General features: G+C 40.9%; 1 protein-coding gene across 3 annotated transcripts; it reads right to left on the bottom strand.

Moving 5' to 3' along the window:
• Positions 1-9,541: 9,541 nt before the first annotated feature.
• TPBG (trophoblast glycoprotein) lies at positions 9,542-12,670 on the bottom strand. Of its 3 annotated transcripts, none has more exons than XM_008540450.2 (2): positions 12,527-12,670; positions 9,542-11,829 (listed from the first exon to the last, which is right to left on the bottom strand). In XM_008540450.2, exon 2 carries the CDS (start codon positions 11,488-11,490, stop codon positions 10,228-10,230), a length of 1,263 nt encoding a protein of 420 aa, XP_008538672.2. In that variant the 5' UTR covers positions 11,491-11,829; positions 12,527-12,670; the 3' UTR covers positions 9,542-10,227. The 3 variants fall into 3 exon arrangements, with proteins under 3 accessions (XP_008538672.2, XP_070489644.1, XP_070489645.1); XM_070633543.1 differs by lacking the exon at positions 12,527-12,670 and adding an exon at positions 12,195-12,460; XM_070633544.1 differs by lacking the exon at positions 12,527-12,670 and adding an exon at positions 12,060-12,078.
• Positions 12,671-22,616: the final 9,946 nt, after the last annotated feature.

The raw sequence follows: 22,616 nt of genomic DNA, 5'->3' as shown, positions 1-22,616 counted from the left end.
ACAAATCCAAAATATACTAAAATAATTGATACAACAGGACATTGATCGGGTTTTGTGCCTATACAACATAGGTTCTAAATTAATTTTAACATCAGCTAAGATGCACCAATTGGCCTTCAAGGCCTTAATCAATACTGGTGCCCAAGTTACAATTGTAGCTGGGGATCCCAATAAGTTTAAACAAGGCATTCCCTATACTCTGAGAGGAGTTACCAACAAATTGCCAAACTTCACCACCAGAACTACTGTCTTGCGTAAATTTCTCATGGTCATAGTGCCCACTGACTTAAAATATCCTGTAGTTGGTATGGATGCTTTGATCCAACAAGAAATAAACTGAAATAAAATTAAGTCTTTGGCCCTTACAATTGGTCTAACAGAATGTGATCTCAGAGACCTTCCCCCAACAGCTAAAATAGTTAATATAGCCCAATACAGATTAAAATAAGGCCTACAGGAATTATGATCCACCATATAAAACCTACAAAAAGAAGGAGCCATTATTCCTGCTGCTTTCCTCTTAATTGCCCAATGCTCAAACTTGATAAAAAATGAATGGCATCTAACAGTGGATTATCACAACCTTAACGCCATAGTACCCATAATTAAGGCCCTTGTACCCAATATTATTAAAATTACTGACTCTAGCCAATCAGAAACTGGAAAATCTTTGCCATCATATGTTTGGCAAATATGTTCCATTAAGTTTCCTATTTCAACGGCCTCTCGGCCACAATGTGAGCTCACCTTTGAAGGGACACAATATACCTTTACTCGGCTATCCATGGGGTATCTCAACAGCCCTACCCTCCCACACAATCTCTTCAGGCAAGATCTTCACCACATCCACCCTTCTCCAGGAACACAGGTATGATACTACATCAATGACAACCTCCCCTTCTAAGATTCATTTGACACATTCACTCAAGACATACAAACAATCACAAAGGAGCTCACCTAAAGGGATGGGCCATTGCCCCACAAAAAGTACAGGGCCTTAGCTAAATTCCTAGGAATGATTTTGTCTGTCAAGGGCTGCTCCATCCCTGACACTCAGAAAACAATGACCGACCCTCTGAGCATCCACAACGTTAAAATAAATCCAACATCTTTTTAGGTTCTAGAGGTAACACATTACTTGTTCACAAATTTTACTTAAGTTCACTTATGCTATTACTTGCAAACTGGCCTGAATTGAACAGGGTCCTCTCCCACAAAAGGCTCTAGAATCTGTCCAAAGTACACTACAATAGGCACTCCCATGCTTTCCAGAGACTTCTTCACTGTAGAAGCTTTAGCAACATCCTCTCGTGCCTCCTAGAGTCTCTGGACCACCTATGATGGCAACAAGTTGCCCATGAGCTTCCAATACAAGAAACTGCCCTCCTCAGCCCCGTGCTACACACCCTGTGAATATCAACTTCTGGCTGCATATTGGGCCTATGGAAACAGAGGCCCTCACAGGCCCTGAGCCCAGGACTCTCCACAGCCAGCTCCCCTTTATGCCTTGGATCACTGAGGCAGCATCCAGCAGATCTGGCACAGTCACAGAGGCCTCCTTATTAAAATGAAAATGGTACTTACAGGCTAGAGCCAAACCTAGGCCTTCTGGCATATCACACCTGCAGGAGGGATTGGCTTCCCCTGTCCTCAGTCCCTTGCCAGATGCGATGGTACTAAGGAAGTCACCCCTTTCCCAGACCTACTGGCCACCTAGAGAGTGTGTGTGTGTATGTGTGATTACCTAGGGAGAACTGAGTAATCAGAAAAGAAACTTTACCTCTGGTAAGGTCACCACAACACGTGAGGGAGCCCTCTAGCATGCCGCTGCTATCCATCCCCTAACCAGGACCACTTTGATCAAGGACGAGACTCACGGGTCAGCACAACTGGCCAAACTTCATGCAGTCATCTTAGCAAAAGAAGATGCTTGAACAAAAATTGGTCCACTGTCCATCTTTTTACAGAATTTTGGGGCATTACCAATCATCTGGCCACTTAGTCCAATCAATGGCAACAACAACTCGTTATTCAAGGTCACCTCCTTTGGGCAAAAAACTGTGGAATTTCTTACCTCACATATACCCTTGATTTCAAGGCCACACATATCTGCCCACACTAAAGCCAAAATAAAAGGTCTCATCAAGACACTTCTTATCCCCTTTGGAGTTCTAGACATTATGCTGACCAACTGACCAAGGCATGAATTTCACTTCTCAAAATACACACCACAGACTCTTGAACAAGGCATTCAATGGAACTTTAACCTCCCTTAATTGCCTCATACTGTAAGCCTCAGAGAGTGCCATAATGGCTTACTTAAACAAGTGCAAAATCAATTAAATGAGACGTAGCACATTTCAGCATCAATCAGACATCAGTGGTGAATTATAATTGAGTCTGATTCCATTTGTGTGTCTGAGTACTGACAGTTTTCAAGCCCTATCTCCCCCGCTTTTTGCCCCACATCTGGGCAAGCCCATAAGAAGGCCCATGAGCTTCATCCCTTGGCATCTTCTGGGTAGTTAAACCATGAAAACCCAAACCCTCACTCTGGCCCCACCCCTTAATCACAATGAAAAACAAAGCCATGCTTTCCCAGAAAATCCCATTATGGGACTAATAAACCTCTTCATATCCTCTGATGAATGTGTGGTGTCATTAGTCTTGATATTCAAACTAGTTTGGGGAAAGGGTATTGATCTCACCCTCTGGGGGACAACCCCAGCTATGCATATCATTCCCCTGCTCATAGACTCCAACGGTTCCCTCTCTGTCCACTGAATTAAATAGAAACTGTTTATCACAGCTACAGATTTATCTTTCTAGTCTCACTCTTCACCATTCTCCTTTATAAACATAATGCTTCAAATGTTACATTCCCAGAACACATTTGGTCTTTAATTGGCTTCATGCTTTTTGCTTATGCTGTTCCCTCTGTCCTGAGTTGTCTCTTCCACCCACCATCTCTATTTGCCTTTTCTTCAAGATCATCTTAAATGCTACGCCTCCATGAACTCTCTTCTGAATATCCCAGCTAGACAAGCTCTCTCCCTGCTTTGAACCCTGTATCATACTGTTTGAATCTCTGGTAGTGCTTTATCATGTTCTACCCTATAACAAAGTCATTCACATCTTATTGCTCCTAAAGCTCAGGGTTGAGAGCATGGGTCCTGGAAGCAGACCCTCAAAAAAAAAAAAAAACTCACACCTGATTCTTGCTATCCAGTTCCCTGGGAAGGTCACCTATCCTCTCTAAGCCTCAATTTCCTCCTCAAACGAGAAGAAATAAGGTCTTACATGTGAAGGGTTTTGCCTAATGTCTGATTCAGTCTAAGCACTCAACAAAATGTCAGCTATCGTCATTACTTATCCTCTCTACTGGATCAGAAACAATTCTACATCAGAAGCTCCTTTTTTTAATCCAATGCAACAATGTCTGGCATATAGAAAGCACTTAATAAATATCTATTGAATGAACTGAATAAATGGTTCGTGGGCTTCAATGAAATTTTAAAGAAAATTAACAGTAAAATTAGCACAATTATATCACATGCATGGGATCTAAATTAATTCTAAGTATACAGACACAAATCATCTAAAAAGAGAGTAGAATTCAGGCGAAGACATAGGTTTGTCTTGAAAACTCCTTGCCAACTGATAACTGGCTTAACTAATTCCCTAGATGTTCCTCCACCCCCACACCGTCTCTCCCAGCCTGCAACACACACACACGTGCACACACACATGCACACTCTTTTTCTTCTCCCTAAAGCTCCCCAGTACATAGTTGTACATCCTAGTTGTCGGTCCTTATAATTCTTCTATGTGGGACGCAGCGTGGCTTGATGAGCCGTGCCAGGTCCACGCCCAGGATGTGAACTGGTGAACCCTGGGCCTGTGAAGTGGAGCGCGCAAACTTAACCACTCCGCAACGGGGCCGGCCCCCTACACACTCTATAACTGGGTTCTGGGCTTAGCTATCCTCTGACTGTGTTATTTTAACAAAGAGTAGACATTTGTGGATTAAAAACAGTGACAAGTTAATTTGCAACTTAAGTTTCTTTCTGTTCAAAATCCCATCCACAGATGATTCAGTACTCTGTAAAAAGTTTTGATTGAGACGCTTAAAACATACAGTGAACTATGCTGGTCTACATTTAATATTCCTAATTTAAATAGACATCAAAGATATTTTTAGAGGTTAGAAAAAAGAGATTATATCCTCGGATGCAATAATTCTCTTTCAAGGACCTACTTTAAGGGAAAAATGGGAGATGGAGAAGCACAGGAACAGCATCGGTCCAACAAGGCTCATTAGAGCATTAGTTAAAACTGCAAGAAACGTCCTATATATACGTGTAAAATATGTGATTGTCTGCAGTACTTTAAAGCAAGATATTAAAATAGCTTTTAATGATAGTGGGGAACCTTCACAACATTGTACATGAAAAGGCAAGATAGAATGTGATATAAACAAGGCAGTTTATTTCAATAGTAAGACACTTTTTCCTTAGTGGTAGGATTATTCATGGTGTTTTTCCTCCTTGTATTTTTAAATAATCTACCAGAAAGATGAGTTAATTTAAAAATGCCTTTTAAGTGTCGAATAGCCATGTGTTTGCCATGATCTACAAGAATAACCACAGAAAGTGTCTAATTAAAAGCTGAAAACAACTTACTGTGTGGTAAAACTGAAGGAAACCGTGTCATACAGAGAAATGTCTACTCGCCAACTGACCCACCTAATGTTTCAGTCAGTCCAGTTCTCCTGTGTGCAAGAATGACCTTGAAGCGTTATGTATCAAGGTTTTTTTCGGGGGAAGAAGAGCGGGAGAAATAAGACTGTGGAGGGAAGGGGAATGAGGAAATCTATAAACCTCCATTTAGAAAAGGCCTATTTTGATAATATCCTCAGGTCTTTAAAACACATTATTAAGTATTTACTTTTCACAGAAAGTACTATATTTGGTCATATTTTAAGCTTTTGCTTCCTTGAAAACAAATGTATCCTTACATTAACCAAGTTAAACTGTGAACCACAAATATATCCTATTATCATAAAATATCAGCTAAACATAGAGTATTTGTTTGTATAAACATTTACATGCAAGTCTGTGATATAGTAGTAATGATCCTGAATCTTAAACCACATTATTTTAAATAGCAAAGCAAACCTAGTTAATTTCCCAGGTGATACATTAAAAGACACCCATACAGATTTTTCTCAAAATTCACATAAACAAGAAATCTGTTGTCATCTGTGGCATACATGCTACACTTGAGGACATAGGGACTGTCATGTTTGGTCCTCGTATGTACAGATAGTAAACTGGCACCTCAGCAGCAGTCTGCCAGGGTTTGGCCGTCAGTCCACTGGTTTCCCAAGGTGATAAGGGATTTGCATTGATTTAAATTCCCTGTTTGGTCTCGGCCCTCAGAGGATTGGTGGTAGCATGCACCTGGAGCATGGGCCGGGAGAGCAGACCTGGGCATGCAAAGCTGACTGTCTCATCTGGTGACTGACTGACTTTGTGGCCATGAACTTGGTCTCATTTGTTTAGTGTTCTCACCAGCAGAGCTAACTCATCTTTTGAGATGGAACTACACAAGCTAGCACAGCTTTCCAGGGTTTTATTTGTCTTTTCAAAACAAGTATCACCATTAAATCTCCAAAAACTTCCTATCATAAAATGGACTCAGAGGAGCTCTACAGTAATGATTGCCATGACAAAATTATTCCAAACATTTTTAAGCACATTCAGAAGTCTAAAGCGTAATAATGTTCAACACACTGCAAGTGAAATTTAGAGCAAACTGAAACATAGTGAATGTCTGAGTGCAAAGCAAAAACAATAAAACAAATTCACAGTAATTGCCTTTTTTTTAATTAGACACGGGAATTTCAAAGGTCTCAAGGTAGGTAATTAGTAACGCCATCAGGTGGCAAACAGACCACTAGAAGGGGAGTCTGGAACCCTGCGATCTAGTCTGGTTGCCATTATATAACACAATAAAATGTCACAATTACGAGTTTCTTCATTTGTAGAATGGGAAACGGAGCTTGACACATCCAAGAGCCCTTCCAACTTTGAAACGCTAAGAATTCTTATTCTCGTCAAAATTATATAAATCATATATTAAATTTTTTTAAGATCTAGGTTGTTTTTAACCCAACACAAAGACAGAGCTGCTAAATTGTTTTAAGATAAAACACAAAATAAAACCACCCTGCGTTTTAAAATCAAACGTTTCTAAGGATAGGAATGGAAAAACAACTGTACAAAACATCAAGGAGCTGCTTTTCCCCATCTAAAAGAAGGCAGGATCGCCAGGACAATACACAATATATTTCCTTAAATGAATCATTTCTAGTGTAGCACTGCAGTAGTACTGAAAGATTTTAAAAAGGTATTGTCAAGGTACTTATATATTATCTAGAAATCTAATTTCCTCCCTTCCCTCTCCTTTTCTGTGAAAAATCCTTGCACAAGCGTAAAAGTGAAACCTGAATCTCGTCTAACAGATGTCCTTCTTCACTTGAGGGTGCTGCTCTCTGAAGGCTGAATGCCTGAACAGATTTTGGAGCAGGAAGGAAGCACGTGTCAAATTGTTTTTAACCTTGCAAATCCTCATGGTATCTCTTATAGGCTTTGGAGAAAAATTTAAATGGAAAGCAAAAACGATATGAAAGACTCTCAAGCTAGGTTGGCAAAATCTCCAATGTCCTCAAGAAGGTAAGCGCCTGCCTGGAGCATTAAGCTAAAGGGACAGAGTAAAACGGAATCCTTCAGGAAACAATCACAGCTCATCTGAACCTTCTTTCTTTTTACATCTGCTTTAATTAAAAAGACAGACAACAAAGATGTAACTTATTTCTAATTAAATAGCGAGGTATGCATAATCCACATTTTCTGCCCATCAAGATATTTTAAAAGGATTTACCATTTGTGACTTGTTCGTTTATTTCAACCAAGCCTTTCCCCACCGAAAAAAAAGAAAATCTTGCCTATTATTGATGGTACCAATTTATGTAGCTCCTTTTTCTTTAAAAAATTTTTATCGAACATGCTTCAAAGTCTCCTTACTTTGTAAGAAAAATCTATCAGCTATAAGGTACAAATGTGCCTTATAGGTCACCATTGAGTCACGCGTGGCAGCAAAATTGATGACACATATATTAATGCTGCAAACCGAATAGTTATTGAAAGGGGGAAGTTACAATTGAGGGTCAAATAGCTGTGTTATCCTAAAATCTTGCCACTTTAAATAGAAATTTATTGGACATTTTAATAGCTTTTTCAATCGAAAGATTTATCAAGTGCTTAAATTTTTTAAGTATTTTTCTAACTTTCTTCAAATGAAACTTGTAAAGGATAAATGAAGGGTGTTTTCTGCCAAGACCTTTGTTAAGTTGAGTAGCAAAGTATATTGACAACCAAAATAAATTTAAAAAAATGGATTACTTGTAGGTTTCTAGGATCAATAATACATAATGGTAGTAAGGAACAGTGTTTAAAACAAGTACAATTAAAGTGATGAGACTTTTTTTTCATTTCTCCAATATTCCCTTACACTTAGTAGATTTATATAGCACCTATGTTCCAAGGCACTCAGAATGCCTTATAAGCTTATAGACTTAGAGTATTAGGACTGCACAAGAGCAATTGTTTTTAACAGTAATATTTTTTACCTTAAAAATGTTCTATTGCCATGTATTGGAGAATAGCAAGGAGTGACATGATAGCAAAAAGAGCAGTGGCAAGTTGGGGAGTCCATACAAAGGAAGAAGCAAGGAGATGAAAAAGCAGCAAGAAATCATAACTTCAAAAAAGCCATCCGGCCAACAAGCAAAAGCTCGGCTTCACATTATCACAGATTTTGCTTCAGCGAGCTGATGATGAGATAAGCTGGACTAATGAATCCACCGCTTTCCTGGATCTTAGACGAAGCTCAGTTTTTAACTGCTAGATTATCACAGGATGAAGAAGAAATAATTCCTCTGAATAGACTCTATAGATATTGAATCAGTTGTTCTCCACACTATGAGCAGAACTACCAATAAAAGTCCATCAGTAGTTTCTAAGATGGTGTGCTCTTATTTATTAGACGATTTCACTATTTTTGTCAGACTAATATTCTTACCATTCTTAGGAAATGATGGCAGCCAGCCAGTTTATGAATTCCTGGTGAACACTTAGAATGTTTAATGGAATACTAAGCACCTTATATGTAACCTTTTCTCAGGTAATTGTAGGATCTGAAGCATAACCCATAAATAATGAATACTATAATATTTCATAAATGAGCCCTATGAAACTTAATATAGTTAAAACTTCCTATTCTGAGTATACAGTCTAAACAAGGAAGAGATTCATATATTTTTAGCCATATTTTGAAAACTTCTGAATTTAATGCAAATAAGGAATAAGCAAAGATTTCTAGAACCTAAAGTACTATCTAATCCTATTTCACTTATTAAAATATGGAAATGTAAATTTTATTTCAAATATAAAACCCAGCAGAACATAATCAATTTAAAAGGAAAGGAGGCCCTAAGACTTACTGATACAAGTTTAGTTAAGCAATAATGGCTAAATTATTTACAGAATAATTTAAATTATTAACAGAATTTGCCTTTAACCTTAATTGGCAAATAATAAACTCTGAAAAAAAGAAAATAATGTCTATTATTAATAATATCAACTGAGTAACTAATTGCTTTTTTTTACACATAAATGTGATTTATTCTTCACAAAGGAGTATATACTAACATAGAGCTTAGCGAAAATCAAAATATCCCCAAATTCTTAAATACTGAACTGAACATAAGAACCTATGATTAGTTGAGATACTTGTTTATGGACAAAGACATGTATCTATGGTTATTTCCTCAAATTCATATCCTCCCATGACAATTTTTTAAACAAATTAGCTGGGTCTCTGAATAACTATCGAGCAGTATGTTCCATTTTAAATGTTTAAAAAAAATATTCTCAAGAAAATTTAAGTTCCAATTTACATTATGATCTCAGGAAATTTTTTAAATTTATATTTTAAAATCGATTTTAGAATACTCTATGTTTTTAAGACATTTCATTTTCATACCTTTATTTGCATTATATTTGTTTCATAGTCTGCTCTAAAGACCCACAGAACAATTTCCTATGGGCAGCTTTATTAAGTAAATAATTTTGTCCTATCCTAACAACTTAGCCTAGAAAAATCCATAAACTGTGAACTATTTATCATACAGAACTCTTCCTTCTTACCAACTTCATAGTGCTCTTACAAAATTGTTTCATAAATAGAATTAACTTTGGGATCATGAGAAATCTATTCACATGAATATTCAAATTCTCTATTTAAATCCTAAAAGGATCCACAATCTCAAAACTATCTGCAAAGTCTGTTTCTATAAGACATTGCTCTAGTTTCATTCTAAGCTATAAGTAATACTTTAATTATCATCGGAACCAAGATCATTCAATATCATTGTCCCTAATCCTTTTTTCAAGCAGCAAACTTAACACAACTGTAATTCTTTTAAGAATCTTTATTGAATTTTTTTTAACAATTTAGTCTGTTGGATCTCAATGCAGTTTATAAAAAAACTTCAGTATAGTTTCATATAAACTGCAATCAAAAAAGTAATTTACTTTGTCAAAGAAGTTATCTGAAGTTGCAAGTTATTTTTTGTAATATGCAGAACAGTAAAATGTAAGCATGCTCTCGGATGCAGGTGCTCCCGTGTACTACGGAGTTACTTTGAAGAGCTTGCTAAGGTCTGCAGGCAGTTTAGGGGATGCAATCATTTTCTCCACAATTCTGGTACATGAGAATAAAACTGATATTTATGAATAAAATATTTTTCTCAAAAAAGTTGAGGCAGCTTTTGTTGAATGCTATCTGTATGCGTACACTTGCTACACCTTGAACTGTACTAAGAGAAACAGCCAGCCAGGAGTCCATATTCATGCTGAAAATTGAAAAATCCCTCCACACGTGTTGAGGAGTTCCAAGAAAAGGAAGAGGGTAAAACACTATGCACAGTTGTTCATCCACACCAAGAACTTTACATAACAAGGGAGCCAACTCCTCTCGTGGCTTTCAGTCAAGGTCACTGGTGTCTCTAGCGGAGGGTGGAGGTGGAGCAAGCCCAGGACGGGATAAAGCTTAAGTCTACATCTCATGCATAGGTGTCCTTGTCTGGTCCTCGAATGTTTCTCAGACATCCGAATTAGAACTGAGGTTTGTTAACCTGGGGTCCGCATTGATTTCGTATCTGTAATGATACCCTTCCATGTGATCTCTGCAGGCGTCTCTGATGTTATGCATCCACTTTTTTATCCCCTTGCGGTTCAAATACAAAACGAGCAGGAAAATGGCACCTATCAGGGCTAAGACAATACCTAGGAAGACGTAAGAAGTCTGCAACGATGGTGGAAGGATAGGGTCACAGTCCAGGTCGGAGCTGTTGAGTTCCAAGAGGACCCGATTCCTCATTTTTTCCGGGAAGGCACAGGTGAGCCTGGCTTTGCCCTGCACTACCTCTGTCTCCTTGAGCCAGGCCACCATGTCCACCATGTGGCAGTCGCACACCCAGGGATTGTTGTCCAGGAAGACCCTGACGTGGGGCAGGCCTTGCAACTCTGCCAGCGTGCCGTTGTGGAGGACCTTGAGGGCGTTGTCCTCCAGGTGGAGGCTTTCTAAGTGTGTCAGGTTGCGGAAGGACACGTGGGTCAGGCTCACCAGGGAGTTGTCGCGCAGGTCCAGGTGCCTGAGGCCAGGCAGGTGGGCCAGGAGGTCCCGGGGCAGGTAGAGGAGGTGGTTGCTGGCCAGCTCCAGGCGGCGGAGGCCGCGCAGCGCGTGGCCCGCTCGCAGGGCGGTCGCCACTATGCCCTCGAAGCTCCGGTTCTGCAGCTCTTTGGCAGGGGGCACGATGTGGTTGAGCATCAGTTCCAGCAGGGGGCTGGGGGCCGAGACGCTGGCGTTGCTGCCCGAGAAGGCGAAGGGGCTGAGGCGGGCCAGCGGGTTGTGGCTGAGGTCGAGCTGGCGCAGGCTGGGCAGATGCTCGAAGGCGCCGGCGCGCACCTCCTCCACGCGGCTGCCGCTGAGGTTGAGCGCCGCCAGCTCGGCCAGCGGCGGCCGGCGGGCGAAGGCGGCGGCGGGGAGCACGGCCAGCTGGGCGCCGGTGAGGAAGAGGTTGCGCACGTAGGGGGGCAGCTCGGCGGGCACCTCGGTCAGGTTGCGGTTGACGCACTTGACGGTGCGCGCCGCCTCGGAGCACTCGCACGGTGGGGGGCATCGGCCGGGCGGCGGCGGCGGGGCGGACGCGGCGGAGGCCGGGGACGGCGCCGGGGAGGTGGAGGAGGCCGCCGAGGGGGTGAGCGCGGGCGAGGAGACCCAGCCCAGGAGCAGCAGCGCCAGGCGCGCCAGCCGCAGCCGCCAGTCCCCGGCGGCGGGGCCCCGGGAGCGCCCCCCAGGCATCGCGGCGCGGGTCTCCCCGGAGCCGGGCTGGGACGGCGCCCGCTCCGAAGGCTCGGGAGCTGGGCCCGGAGGGCGTGGGCCGGCCGGAAAAGTCTGGAGGAAACTTTCCTCTCGTGGGAACGAGGAGAAGCGCCGCAGCCGGAACTTGGCTAACCCCCTCGCCAACGGGCGTCCCCCTCCCGGGGCCGACTCCCCCGCCCCTTCCCTCCAGCAAGTACGCACGGCGGCTCGGGACGCTCGGCTCCGCGCTCCTCCTCCTGCTCCCCTTCCTGCCGCCGCCCCCGGGTGGCACCTCCTCGCCTCTTTTGTTGGCGCCTCACGCGGGATCCGCTGCGCGACCTGGGACAAGCAGGAGAAAAGCGTGAGGAGCGGCGGCAGCCGCAGCTCCCCGAGTGCACGAACTGCCTCTCCAAACCGAGTCGTCCCCACTCTGTCCCCAAGCCCTCCCTCCGTAAACCCATCAGGGCCTCGCCTCGCCCAGTCCCACGCACGTCCTCACGCGGGAGAGGGGCGCGATCCGAGACAAGGAGCGCCAAGTCCCCCTCTGCCCCGGCCCCCACTATATATACCCTTCCAGCTCCCGCCCTCCTCTCCCGACCAGACTCGTCCCCCGCGTTTAACTTCTCGCTTAATCCCCAGCGCCTTGCCGACCAAACTTCTCACTCTCCCAGCTCCTTCCCCCACCGCCTCCGCGGGCGACCTGCCTTCCGGGGCCTCCGCCCCCGCCGGACCTATCCTCCGGGTCCCGGTTAGGATGAGAGGGAAGTTTCAGGTTACACGAGTCTTCTGATCTCTTTTAGTACCATCTTGGATTAGCAGGAAGTAGAGACCCTTACAGCTGTCACCCCTCAGCTCGCGCCCCCACCAACCCCTCAGATCCCAGAGGGGCTTCAAGGCATCTCCAAAGGGGAGGGGAGGGCCGCGCACACAGCGGCGGTGGGACCCCGGACCTGCGCTGCTCTCCCGCCCAAGGATGGGGGGAGCCCTGGCGCCGCCTCCCGGTTCTTGCCTTCACCGCTAGCTCCCCACCGCTCACCTCCGCGCCCGCCACCTTCCGACCCAACTCCGAGTCCCACCAGAGTCGCGGCGACTTCCCGGCTCGGCGCAGCGGGCGCCGACTCTCCTCGCACCCCAGCCCCTGGCCCAACCTCCGCAGCTGGGAAAAACCAACCTGGGGGACGGGGGAGGGCCAAGCTTACGGGAGGGGCTTCTCCGGCCGCGCGGCCCAACCTGGGCAGCCCTCAGCAGGGAGATTTAAGAAAGGAGGCTGGGGGATTTGGGGTGCGCACCTCCTCTTGCTGGAAATTGACGAGGAATGTGCTGGAAAAGGTGAGGGAATCCCTTTCTCTCCCCCCTCTCCGGCATCCTTTGGTGGTTCCTCATTTTGCATACTCTATTTGCCAGGGACAGGAACGAAACGGCTGGTGAATCTTGTGGAATTCACCCTCATTGGGGGCACCTATGGCAGTAACGAGATAGATTTAGGCGTGACTGGCCGAGCAGCGTGAAGCAGGAGCATAAATAAATGAGCTGAAAATGTACAGCGGCAGCAGCCAAACGCCCAGCAGGCTGCAAGGGAGCTTCAGAAAGTCTTCCCACCGAATTGATACCTTAGGTTGCCAACTTCGGATTTAGGTGTAATTAATGGGTCCTCACCTGTCCCGACCCCGCACTTCTTGGATAGTTAGGGAACTTGTGAAGGGAGAGAGCCAACTTGAAGAAGAAGAAGAAAAGATTAGTGGAGGGGGGATTCATTCTTGATTCATTAGCTTTTCCCCTCCGCAAATTAAAAGCAGAGGGAAGAAAACGGCAGCCAAAGCATCCTAGAGACAAAAGGCAAATAGCAACGACCTGAGTCACCAGGAAAGCGGACCTGCCTCGCGCACCAGATGTGGCAGCGTTGTGACAGTGCAAGTCACCTAAGCTGAGAGAGCTTCCCGGGTTGGGGGTGAGAGGGAGGCCTCCAAGGGAGAGCTGAAGTTTGGTCCTAAAGTCTATCGCCCCAGGCAGTGCCCGACAGTCCGGGGAGGTGGAGAGGATGGAGCTGGGCAAAGGGACAGATTGAATGATTACTGGGAGGTCTGTGATACCAGAAGGGTTTGGGGTCCTGAAAGCTCGATGGTTGCGCTCTCTAGACAGATCTAGTAATATAAAAAGGATCAAATAAGGAATGCTGAAGCTTGTGCCTGGGACATGTGCCCTTAGTGTGAAGAAGGGCCCCAACTCTCAAGTGGATTCCTGATTACTTTTGTGGGAAGAGAGTCTGCAGAGCCAACAGCAAAAAGGGCCCAGACAAGACCTCGAGGGGTTAGAGACTCACATTTGTGCAAAAAGCCAGTTTTGTTGATTAGCATCTTCAGTACGTTTTTCTAAATCCCTTTTTCTTATTTTTAAAAGCGTTTTGCAACAAGAACTTTGAACAAAGAATCTCAAAAGCTGTAGTCACGTTCTGTATCCCGACCGTGGTGGTGGTTAGATAAATCTAGACACGGCTTAAAATCCATAGAACTTTGTACACAGCCAATTTTACTATATGATAATTTTTAAAACGAAGTTAATTACTCATAGGAAAAAATTGTAGTAATGCTCTAGCATGGCATTAATTCTGGTTCTGACCCAAAGAACAACTGCTCTGTTAAGGAGAATGTGAAGCACTTTAGAATTTAGAAAGATAATATATATGTCCTCATCTGATCCTCAAATCAACTCAGCAGCAGAGATATCATCAGTATTATTGTCTTGTTGCTGTTATTGGTGGTGTTATTCTACTTTACAAATGAAAAAACTGGGGCTCTGAGCTATAATACCTAGCATTGACGGCGTCTTACTTGCCCAGCCCCGTGCTCATCACTTTACAGAAATTATCTCCTTTATTCTTCACATCGGTACCCAGGTAGGTCCTCTCGCTCCAGTTTTACAGAGGAGAAAATTGAGGCAAAAATTCATTCTATAATTTGTTTGAATGAGTGGTGGAGGTGGTGACCAGGCCCAGATTTGTCTGCTTCTCATATGTACCCCACAGTCCACCTCTAGGCGAGTTTGTGCAAAGTCCCACTCTCTCCACTTAGGCAGAACTGAAGCCACCCTCTGGCACTCTCTCTCTTTCTCATCTCCCTCTACCTTTCTGCAGCTGGCACTTGGTTATGGCTGCCAAATCAGGACCCAGAAATTTGGGGTCATTTCTAGCTCCACCACTTATTTACTTTGTGACTTCTGTATACTTCTGCTTAATCTGTGAAATAGGGCCACTAATGGAACATTAAGGCATTTCCATGAGAATTGAGATAAAGTATGTAACACATTTAGCATAATTGCCTGTTATTACTGTGTGCTCCTCAATTACTCTCCCTCTCGCCATTTAGCCATTTATTGTGCACCCACGGTCTCTCTGTAACTATGTGATTGGAGTACAAAGATGAATAGTGTAAGGTCTCCTTAAAGTAGAGTTGCCAGATTTAGCGAATAGAAATACGGACACCCAGTTAAATTTGAATTTCAGATAAACAATGAATAATTTTGTGGTATAAGTATGTCCTGTGCAATATTTGGGATGTATTTATACTAAAAAAAAAAATCATTGTTTACCTGAAATTCTAATTTAACTGGACATCCTGTATTTGATCTGGCAACAAAGGAACTCGTAACCTGGTGGAAGAAACAGACACAAAAATAAAAGCTTTAAGGGCAGAACATCAAATGTAGTTTGATGTGTGTATCTTTACAATCTCCTCTCTCTTTGTATACATTTTACTTTGTTTCTGCTAATTCTATATGAATGGGATCATAGTATATGTATTATTCATAATTTTTCTTATTTTAAAACCACCGTATATCGTTGTGCGTCCATATATATAGGTATGCCTTCTTCTTTTTTAAAGGCTCCAAAATATTCTATACTGTGGATTGTTATACCACGTTTTTTTAACTGCCCTATTGAAAGACATTTAGATCAGTAACTACTTTTTAAAGAAGTTTCCTTCAAGTGAGAAAAGCTTACTAGGATCAGTTCTATTTTGATTGTCTTAAGCATTTAATTATCCTAAATTATCATGCTTGCCTTACTCCTGACAGCTTGAAAATTTTTTTGTGCCTGATGCTATTTACATGCTCTAAAGCAGGACAGAGGATTTCAGAGCACAATTTTTTCCCCGTTTATTCTTCCATTCCAAAATGAAATAAAAGAAGGATCTGAATGTCCTAATGGAGAAGAACCAATTTAGTGTATTTCTATAGGTCACTTTGTAGCCTCCAGGAAAATGTCTCTGCACCATCATTTATTTAGCAGATTGTTTCTACAGGAACCATTTTTCTCCTAATGACCCAATGGAAAGTCATTAGTAAATTATTGAAATATTACTGCTAAATCCTGGGAAGGCAAGGAATAATGTAGTATAAAATAAAATTTAAAAATGGTGGGTGATTATGGCCAACCTTGTGGTAACTACCAGAGAGAAGCCGTGTGGTCTAGGATGGACAAACATCAAGCTTATTTAAGACTAGTTAATTTTGATCTCTGCCTTAAATTAGCAAAGGCGTGATAAAGGTGAACACTCTTAAATCTGAAAAATATCAAAAACAAATCAATTATTGGTGACCATCATGCACATATGTCATAAAACCAGGAACCAACACTTAAAACCAGAAAATCAACTTGAGGGTCAATTGGGGGGTGGGGGGGAAGTTATACATTCAGGGAAAATATAATTTTTAAAAATTGTTAATGATTAAAAAGTAAACTCTTCTCATGAGCTGATTTCGAATCACTTTTGAAAGAAATGGGTTTCTTGTCTGAGATAGATGAACTAAATTAAGCAAAATATTAACTAGGGAATGGGTCAAAACTGACATATTTGTCTTATGAATCAGTACAATGGGGGTTGGAGCTAGTAAAAGGAAAATATAACAAGGGCGTTTCAAAATTAATTGGAGATTAAATACTGAGGAAAGAAAGCTAAAAGATTGGATTAATTAAACTGTCTGGAAATACGTGATTCTTCAAGGAGGAGAAAACATGAAAAGGTAAATAAAAACAAGTATATAGTAATCTGCAGAACTCTCTAAATATCTAACATTACAGGATCACTCAACTTTAAAAGTGTTTCACTTTCTAAGTCCTTACCACTTGCACTCCACCTATGCAGTGTTCTTGGGATGCAAAGGTAGATGGGGTAAAAAATCCCTACGGGTCAGCTAACTCACTGTCTGGTGGCGCAGGCAGACTATCTAACGGGTACAAAGCATATGGTAAGTGCAAGGGTCAGGGGTGGAGTGGGGAGATTGGGGAAGGGTCCACTGGGGAAGTGATGCCTGAATTGCATTTTGAATTACTAGTAAGAACTTGGCAGTCAAAAGATCGGCAAATTGGTGAAAAGTCTCAGAGAACTTGTTCATTTCTAGAGACTACATGGGGAAGAACACAGCACACACTGGAGGGAATGGTACAAGATCACACTGAAATATGGTGGGATCAGAGCACTGCCCTCCGTTCTAGAAACTTTGGCTTCATCTCTAGTTGGGGGAGCCTCTGAAGGTATTCAGCAGGAGAATGACAGGATCAGAGGTGCGTTTGAGATCACCTTTGCCATCTGTTTGAAGGGTGAATTATAGGCGGAGAAGACCGAGGCAGAGGAGAAAAGTTGGGAGACCTAAGTGATAGATGACGAAAAGCCAAACTAAAGCAGTGGTAAAGATTGACACATCAGACTCAGATTATACAGTGTTCTCAGGAGGGTGGCACTGCCCCTAGTGGGCATTTTGGATATTTGCGGAAGCATTTTCTGGTTGTCACAATGGTGGGGGAGAGCTGCTGGCCTTTAGTGTGTATAGGCCAGGGATAGCAGACATCCTGTAATTAGAGGGACAAACCACGCAGTGAAAAATTATCCTGCTTCCCACATGACTTTCAAATATCCGTCTAGACAGTCTTGTAGATGAAAAGCCTGATTATAATTATCTCAGCCCAGAAAGAACTCCATTTTACATTTAAACTGCAAATACTTATAGTATGGTTTTAATATACACTGAATTTTCCAGGAATGCAGCGACCGTATTTCACTGAGGGAAGAATATATGTTGTTTTCTTTGGAACTTTACCAAAATTTTATCTCTGATCGCTATGCCACTCATGCTATTTGAATCTCGAATAAAACCCAACTATATCCGTTTGCATTTGTAGTTATTGTGATTCTTATTCCAAAATGTCTAATATGAAGAAAATTATTTTCAATATTCACTTGAATATTGGCCTAATTTCTCTTAAATCCAGCCTGTTTATAAGTAGATGTAAGTATATTACCACTTCATTAGGTTTTTTGGTAGTTTTACCCAAACATTTATGTTATACTACATGTTATTTACTATTATTCTACTTTTATTTATCCTTTATATTGTAGTTAATGTACATTTTAAAATTTATATGTGAAATTACGTTTAATATAAAGAGGGGACTTTATAAAATATTCATTTTAAAAAACAAACGTTGGCTTTAAAAAGGCTGAAAACACCCCGTACAGATATTTAAGATGTAGAATCTGTAAATCTTAGTGACTTATTCATAATGGAGGTGAGAATACAGACATTTGTAATTCTAAAAATTGTAACATTATAGATAACTTTTATATTATAAGTGATGTCCAAGAGAAATTCGAATAAGTCTAGATTGAAGAGTCAAATTTGACTGTAAGGAAGCTGAAAAATACCTAAAGGGTAGAACAGTGAATTTATTCATTTAAAGAAGAACCTGGCTTATCTGGTTGAAATTATTGTCTTTTCAAAGGAAATTGTTATAAATATTTAAATTAGCCAAGTTATCTAATAGCTTTTTTGTAATGTAAATTAATTCAACTTTGAAGGTGACATTGAAGATTTTTCATTTCTCTGGTCCTTGCCCAAACTGGGTTCTAAATCAAAACTGAAATCCAGCCAAGAAATGGGAGCAGTTGCAGTTGTAGTCACTATCCAAATTCAATTAATTTCAATTAAATTTAATACAGTTCAATAAATGTTTATTAATGTGCTTTTTTTGTGGTATTTACTTTGTCTTCCAAACAGACCCACCTCCAAAGCTAGAAATTTTCCTGAAAAAAATGTCTAATCCTCGCACAATGACAGGTGATCTATTGCATGTCCAGGGCAGAGGTTCAGCAGAAAGCTTGGATACATGACCCAGCCTTCTCTAATCTATTTTATAAGTCTTTTCCAGTGAGCTAAAGTACATAGGTCAATAAGTCGCCTGCTAGCACTGCTTGAAATATTCAAAGCCAACAAGTGAATATTTATCAAATTTAGTTTAGATGCCCATATAAAAGCCCAGGAAGAGAGGACTAAAAATATCGTTTATTTTGGAACAGAAATTTATCACATTACTTTGATGATGAAGTAAATTGGAAGTTAAAAAGTTTAACTAGGGAAGCAAAGTCAAGCTACTGTCAAGTCGTATGGTCTGAACAGTGCAGGTTATGGTAGCATAAAGGAGTAGGTGCGGAGTGCGTGCCGAAGGATGCCTATACTGAACCTGAATCAAAGCCTGCTGGAGGAATGTGTGACATCAGGAGGCACTTTAACCTAGGAAATAGTGGTGTGGTGACGTTTCAAAGGGATGATATTCAAAATAGTTTACAACCAGTATGGTGCAGACATTGACCAATCAGTGTTTAATAATCAGACAGGGCGCCACCTGTAAACAACCAGTAGGGCTTTGTTGGTGCAAGCTGCCTAAATACAAGGATATATATGATATATATGATATATATAGAGAGAGAGAGGTTTCTGATAATCTTGGCAACCACCCTCCACAGTATGGGCAATCACTCTAAAATTGTTCTATAGCTTCCAAGTTTTCCCATAAGGAATTGAAAGCTTCTTTAATATATTTATAATTAAATTATTATATATATTTAATAAGAAAATAACCAGTAGCTGTGAATAAACTAAGTTTATTCATTATTTGTTGAGTAAATATTTTTGGAGTGTATGATGAGTTCTTCTAGGTACCGTACTGAGACAAGGGCCCTATTTTCATGGAAACTTATTGTTTTCACTAGTTTATTAAATCAATTAACTCAAGTGCAGAAATCTAGTTCTCTTTTTTGAGTTAAAGTATTTTCTTATTAAATATAGAAAACACATATTCAACAGCAGAGAATAGTGTAACAAGATCCTGTGTACTTCTACTCAGCTTTGCAAATCCTAATATTTGGGTTTTTTTTCAATTCTCTTTTCCGTATAATTAAAGTGTACAATTTGGTGAGTTTTGACCTTTGTATACACCCTTGAAACCATCATTACAATCAGGAAAATGAATATATTCATCACTCCCAAAAGTTTCCTCATGACCTTTCATAATCCCTCCATTCACATGACACCCCCAGTCTGACTCACCCCCAAGCAACCATTAACTTGATTTCTGCCACTATACATTAGTTCGAATTTTCTAGAACTTTAGATAAATGGAATCGTACAGTATGTGCTCTTTTTTATCTGACTTCTTTCACTCAACATAATTAATTTGAGATTTATCTGTGTTATGAGTGTCAGTAATTCATTCCCTTTTTATTTTCCTGTTTCCATAGTATGGATATAGGACATTTTGTTTATCCCTTTACCTGTTGATACACACTGGACTGTTTCCAGTTTGGGTCTATCTCATGTAGAGCTGTGTTAAACATTCATGTTCAAATCTTCATGTGGACATATACTTTCATTTCTCTTGAGTAAATATCAAGAGGTAGAATGGTTAAGTCATATGGTAGATTAAGTTTTAACTTTTTCAGGAATTGCCAAAGTGCTTTCCAAAGTGGTTATACGACTTTCTATTACCACCAGCAGTGACGAGGGGTTCCAGTTGCTCCAGATCCTTCCAACACTTCATATGGTTCGACTTTTTAATTTTAAGTATTCTAAAAGGTGTGTAGGAGTATCTCATTTTGCTTTTCATTGGTCAATGATTTTGCGCTCCCTTTAATGTGCTTATTTGCCATGTTTGTATCTTTTTTCGTGAAGTGTCTGATCAATTCATTTGCCCATTGTGTTTGTTGGGCTGTTTGTTTTCTTACAACTGAGTTTTAAGAGTTCTTTATATATATATATACATATTCTAACTATCAAGAAATAGTAATAAATTAGAGTTATACACCTAAACAAATACTGTTGAAATTCTCTAAGGGAAAAGTTAAGCATCCTACAATCATCCAAGCAGAAAATTGGCACTTGTAAAGGAAGAAAAACCCAACTGATTTTAGAGCTTTTTTTTCTGCTTTATTAGATGCTAGAAGAATTTGAAGCAGTATGAATAGCCTTAGTTTTTAAAAATAATTTATTTTTCTAAATATGTAATGAATTTAAACAGTTGGAAATTCAAAAGTGACAGAAAAGTGTGCAGGAAGTCTCCTTCCACTTCTGTCCCTCAGTTAGACAGTCAACCTCTCCACAGGCAATCAACTTTTGTCAGGTTTTTGTGTATATCCTTCCAGGTATATCTTATGCACATGTATGCAAATTCATTTTCACATATAATTGAACAATGCACGTTTTTCTTTTTGTTTAGCTGAACCATAAGTCTCAGAGATTATTCCTTAATAGTATAATAAAGAACTCTCTTATGAGTAGATGGCATCCATAGCACAGTGTATTAGCTATCTATTGCTGTAGAGTGCACCACATCACAACTCAGTGGCTCAAAACAGCAATTCTTTGTAAGTATAGCTTACGTATCCGTATGTGGCTGAGGATTGGATTATCTGTGTTGGACTTGGTTGGCAAATCCTGCTAATCTGGGTTTACTTGTGTTTCTGCGAATTGAATGGTGGGCTCTATTCTAGGTTGGGCTGGACTGAAACACCTTATTTGAAGACATTTCTGCTATTACCTTCCTCCCAAGACCAGTGGAATAGCCTAAGCATGTGCTTCTCATGACAACAGTAGAAACACAGGAATGAACAAGAAAAAAATACAGACCAATACCTCATGTGAATATAGATGCAAAGATCCTTTAAAAAATACTAGCAAATCAAACTCAGCAAAATATAAAGAGTGTTATATACCATGACCAAGTGAGATTTACACCCAGGAATGCAAGGTTAGTTTAACATCTGAAAGACAATTAATGTAATAAACCATATCAATAGAATAAAGAAAAAATGACCAGCTTAACTGATGCAGAAAAAACATTTAACAAAATTCAACACCCCTTCATGATGAAAACACTATACTCCCTAGGAATATAAGGGAACTTCCTCAAACTGATGAAAGGCATCTACAAAAAACCCGTAGCTCACATCACATTAAATGATAAAAGACTGAATGGTTTCCCCCTAAAGATAGAACCAGTACAAGGATATCTTCTTTCACTTCTATTTAATATTGTACTGGATGTTCTAGCCACAGCTATTACGCAAGAAAATAAAAGCAATCTAGATGAGGAAGGAAAAAGTAAAAGTACCTCTATTCTCTGATGACATGATCTTTTTTATATAGAAAATCCTAAGAAATCCACCAAAAAAAACTAGTAGTGCTAATAGAAAAGTTCAACAAGGCTGCAGGATAGAACAATCAATTTTATATACATATACTAGCAATGAACTATCTGAAAAATGAAATTAAGAAAATAATTTCGTTTAAAATACCATCAAAATGAATAAAATACTTAGAAATAAATTTAGCAAAAGAAGTGTAAGAATTATATACTGAAAACTACAAGGTGACATCAAAGATGGTGGGATAGGAGTTCTCTACCATCATCCCCCTAGAGAACATCAGTTTTGGCAGTCACACATGGACAAGAGTACTTTTGTGGGAGTTTGGGCATTCAGCAGAGACGTTCCAACAAACAGCTAGAACAAAAACATCCAAGAATAGATGCACCGAAGTGGGTAAGAGGAACAGTTTCGCTTTGCCCACATCAACCCTCCCCCAAGGTGGCATGACTCATTGCCAGGATAGATCCACTTGGCCAGAGATTTTGCCCATGGGGGAAAGGGAGAGCATGTGAGTGAATGTTCAGCTTCCCTAGTGGTGCAGGAAGAGCCTGAAGAGGCCCACTTGTTTCTTTCTTGCCTCACCCAAAGTGCTGAGGTGATCTATAAGGCTGTGGGTTTGGGAGTGGCTAGGAGCATAGCAACCAGGGTTCA

This window comes from Equus przewalskii, chromosome 9 (assembly GCF_037783145.1).
Source record: "Equus przewalskii isolate Varuska chromosome 9, EquPr2, whole genome shotgun sequence".
NCBI classification, from domain to species: domain Eukaryota; kingdom Metazoa; phylum Chordata; class Mammalia; order Perissodactyla; family Equidae; genus Equus; species Equus przewalskii.
The sequence above is the reverse complement of the archived record's forward strand: the minus strand, read 5'-3'. Positions and strand labels throughout refer to the sequence as shown.

Bases quoted from the DNA above. Each gene is read 5' to 3' on its own strand.
- TPBG (XM_008540450.2), bottom strand. From the start codon at position 11,490: ATGCCTGGGGGGCGCTCCCGGGGCCCCGCCGCCGGGGACTGGCGGCTG.